This window comes from Mus pahari, chromosome 15 (genome assembly GCF_900095145.1).
Source record: "Mus pahari chromosome 15, PAHARI_EIJ_v1.1, whole genome shotgun sequence".
NCBI lineage: Eukaryota > Metazoa > Chordata > Mammalia > Rodentia > Muridae > Mus > Mus pahari.
Window position 1 is genome coordinate 38,211,148 of NC_034604.1, and position 2,841 is coordinate 38,213,988.

At 41.4% G+C, this 2,841-nt stretch overlaps 1 protein-coding gene across 1 annotated transcript in view; it reads left to right on the forward strand.

Moving 5' to 3' along the window:
* Stk32a (serine/threonine kinase 32A) overlaps positions 1-2,841 on the forward strand; it is a 119,516-nt gene that overhangs the window by 114,083 nt on the left and 2,592 nt on the right. Inside the window, exons 10-11 of the mRNA XM_021214821.1 lie at positions 735-860; positions 2,312-2,440. Coding sequence (XP_021070480.1) covers positions 735-860; positions 2,312-2,440 — 255 coding nt within the window. The remainder of the gene's footprint in view (positions 1-734; positions 861-2,311; positions 2,441-2,841) is intronic.

Sequence of the window (2,841 nt, forward strand, 5' to 3'; positions counted from 1 at the left end):
CTTGTTTGTTTGTTAGAGCACAGGACATCAGCGCTATCTTGTAATGGCGAATGTGAGGGCGGCTCCCCACACACTTGGAAACAAATGGGAGTTTGACACCGCTGTCAACCCTACATTGTCACATGGTCAAATGGATGTGTCTCCTTGGGTAGGGAACATGCTTGCTTGACTGCTGTTAAACTGAAGTTGTGTGTTGGGCATGGTCTGGAGCTGCATGTGAGCCAAGTACAGTAAGACCACAGATTGGCTTGGATGGGTCATAAATGGACGAAAAAAGAGTAAGAAATAAGAATCGGTGGCTGTTTTATGTCATTTGAAAAGCACGGCTTCAGGTCTTAGCTCTGCAAAGCAATGTTCACTTCAAACTGTTTCTTCTTGATTTGAACTTGCTAAGTGGAGGTTTAGAAAACAGGCTCGCCAAGTCGGGGAATGAGGAGGGAAGTTCTTTTTAATTTCTGGTACAAGCCATTTGTACTCATCATATTACAAACACGACTTCTAGTGTTATTGCAAACCGTACATTCTCCACCTGATTTGCATGCAGGTAGGAGAAGGGATCGCTGTCTTGGCAAACCATGGGCTCAATTTCTGTACAAGGGACTCCCATTGGATACTCAGTTTAGAATACTTAGTTGGGATTATCATCATCATCATCATCATCATCATCATCATCATTATTTTGGGCCATCTGTCTGGACTTCCTAGTAATAAAATTACTTGTATTTCATTGGCAGCTGCTTGAACGTAATCCAGACCAACGCTTTTCTCACTTGACTGACATTCAGAATTTCCCTTACATGAGTGACATGAACTGGGACGCAGTCCTGCAGAAGAGGCTCATTCCAGGCTTCATTCCAACCGTGAGTCAAGCGTCCCAAGCCCACGTCGCTCCCACACTCTGTTCACATTGCTCTGTGTACATGTCTGTCCACCCAGGGGCTCACTTGAGGATCACACCAGTAATGTAAAAAACACCCTGACACTAGCTTTACAGAGGAGAAAACAGAGGCACATGTGGGGTAAGTTGAACACTCAAAGTCACATGACTGACAAGGAGCTAAGCCGTCTGTCAACATCTGGGCTTCTAGGCTTTACCCACGCATTGTCCTGTAAGTGGTTCTACTCTTCCTAATAGTCAGCCTCAGAAATATGCTCATTGAAAAGGATTGTTTTTCTTCTTGCAAAGAGATAGTCTTTCATGTCTGTTGAGATCTATGAGTTGGTTAGTGGGAAAACTCCAGGATCATTTCTCTTGTTTTGTTAGCTTTATTGTACATATCTATAGTTTTCAGAACTAACAGTAAAAATAAATAAATAAATATTTTAAAAATCCTAATAGTTACAGAGACATAGTTTCTATTGTTTGAGTACCTAAACAAGGGATATTGTATCCCATGGCATACTGCTGGATAAACCTTAGGCTGAAGCCCAACTGAAGATTCCTCTCTCTGTTTCTTTCCCTGGTATTCCAATTATACTACAGGATGTAGAAACATCGGCAAGAGTGATGGGCTCCTGCAGAGGCTGGTAGAAAGAAATCTGAGATTTCTGTTCAAGTCCAAGTGAGGCACTTGTTCTGGGCACATGGGGACATGCTGTTTCAGTGAACAGCTAGATAAGGTACCCAGTTAGGGTGCCAAGTGGAAGCTCAGTAGAAGGAAGAACAGTGTGGTGGCATTCAAGTGTGCCAGTGTCTACTTTAGTGAGTAACAGGAAGGTGGGCTGAGGTTTGCAATTGGATGCCTAGCTGATGCATGACTGTGGGGGACGCTGGGTACTACCTGCCTCAGATATTGCCTTCCTTCTTTTAGCTTCTCCTGACTCCCTATGAGAAGCTCCACCTTGTAGATGTTGGGCCTCTCTGTAGATCCGACTCATTTGGAGAATTTATCAAGCAGCTAACTCTTGGCATCCCATTCAGAAATCCTGATATTGAAATCTGGTTGCTGACCTTGGAAGGTGACCAAGAAATGGCCATGATTCTGACCTACTGAGAAATCCAGGATTCTCACAGCAATAAAACCCTAAGACATCAAAAAAAAAAAAAAAAAAAAGAAATATTGTTTTAATATGGTCTACTTCATTAATCACTGAAAGATAGTTAAACATTTATAAGGATAACTCAATTAAACAATCAAAGAATATAAAAGATAATGCTGGCATTAAATGCTATCAGTCCTCGGAGGGATCCCAAGTTATTATTCTTGGGCTACCCCATAGGACTATTCATTACTCTCTGTGGTAGGCTTCTGTGTATGTCTTAGGAATGATACAGGGATATGAGAACTGAGCTCTGTTTTCCTCTTTACAGAAGGGCAGGCTCAATTGTGACCCCACTTTTGAACTGGAAGAAATGATTTTGGAGTCCAAACCTCTTCACAAGAAAAAGAAACGACTGGCTAAAAGGGAGAAGGAAATGAAGAAAAGTGACTCCTCTCAGGTAGGTAGGCTCAGGGAAGTGTCATTCATTTAAGAGCTGCTTGGGGAGGTCATCTCAGAAGCCTGCCCCTGCCTGATGCTGGGGGCTTCTAATAATAAGGGAGGCAAGGCTACAGTGGCCATTGAAATGTAAATGAAGAAATATCTTATAAAATAATTAAAAAAAAAAAGGTTCTTTGGCTTCACCCTTCTGATACAGCAGCAAGTAGCAAGCAGAAGATAGGTATCCAGAATTTAAAAGATATTGTCATAATTTCCCCTCTGGTCTTCTGCAAGAGACATGAGAGGTGGGGTAGCCTCTACTGTGTTAGCAATGAAATTGTAATTAACCTGCACTTTCCATTGGAAGCTGAATATATATATATATATATATATATATATATATATATATATATATATATA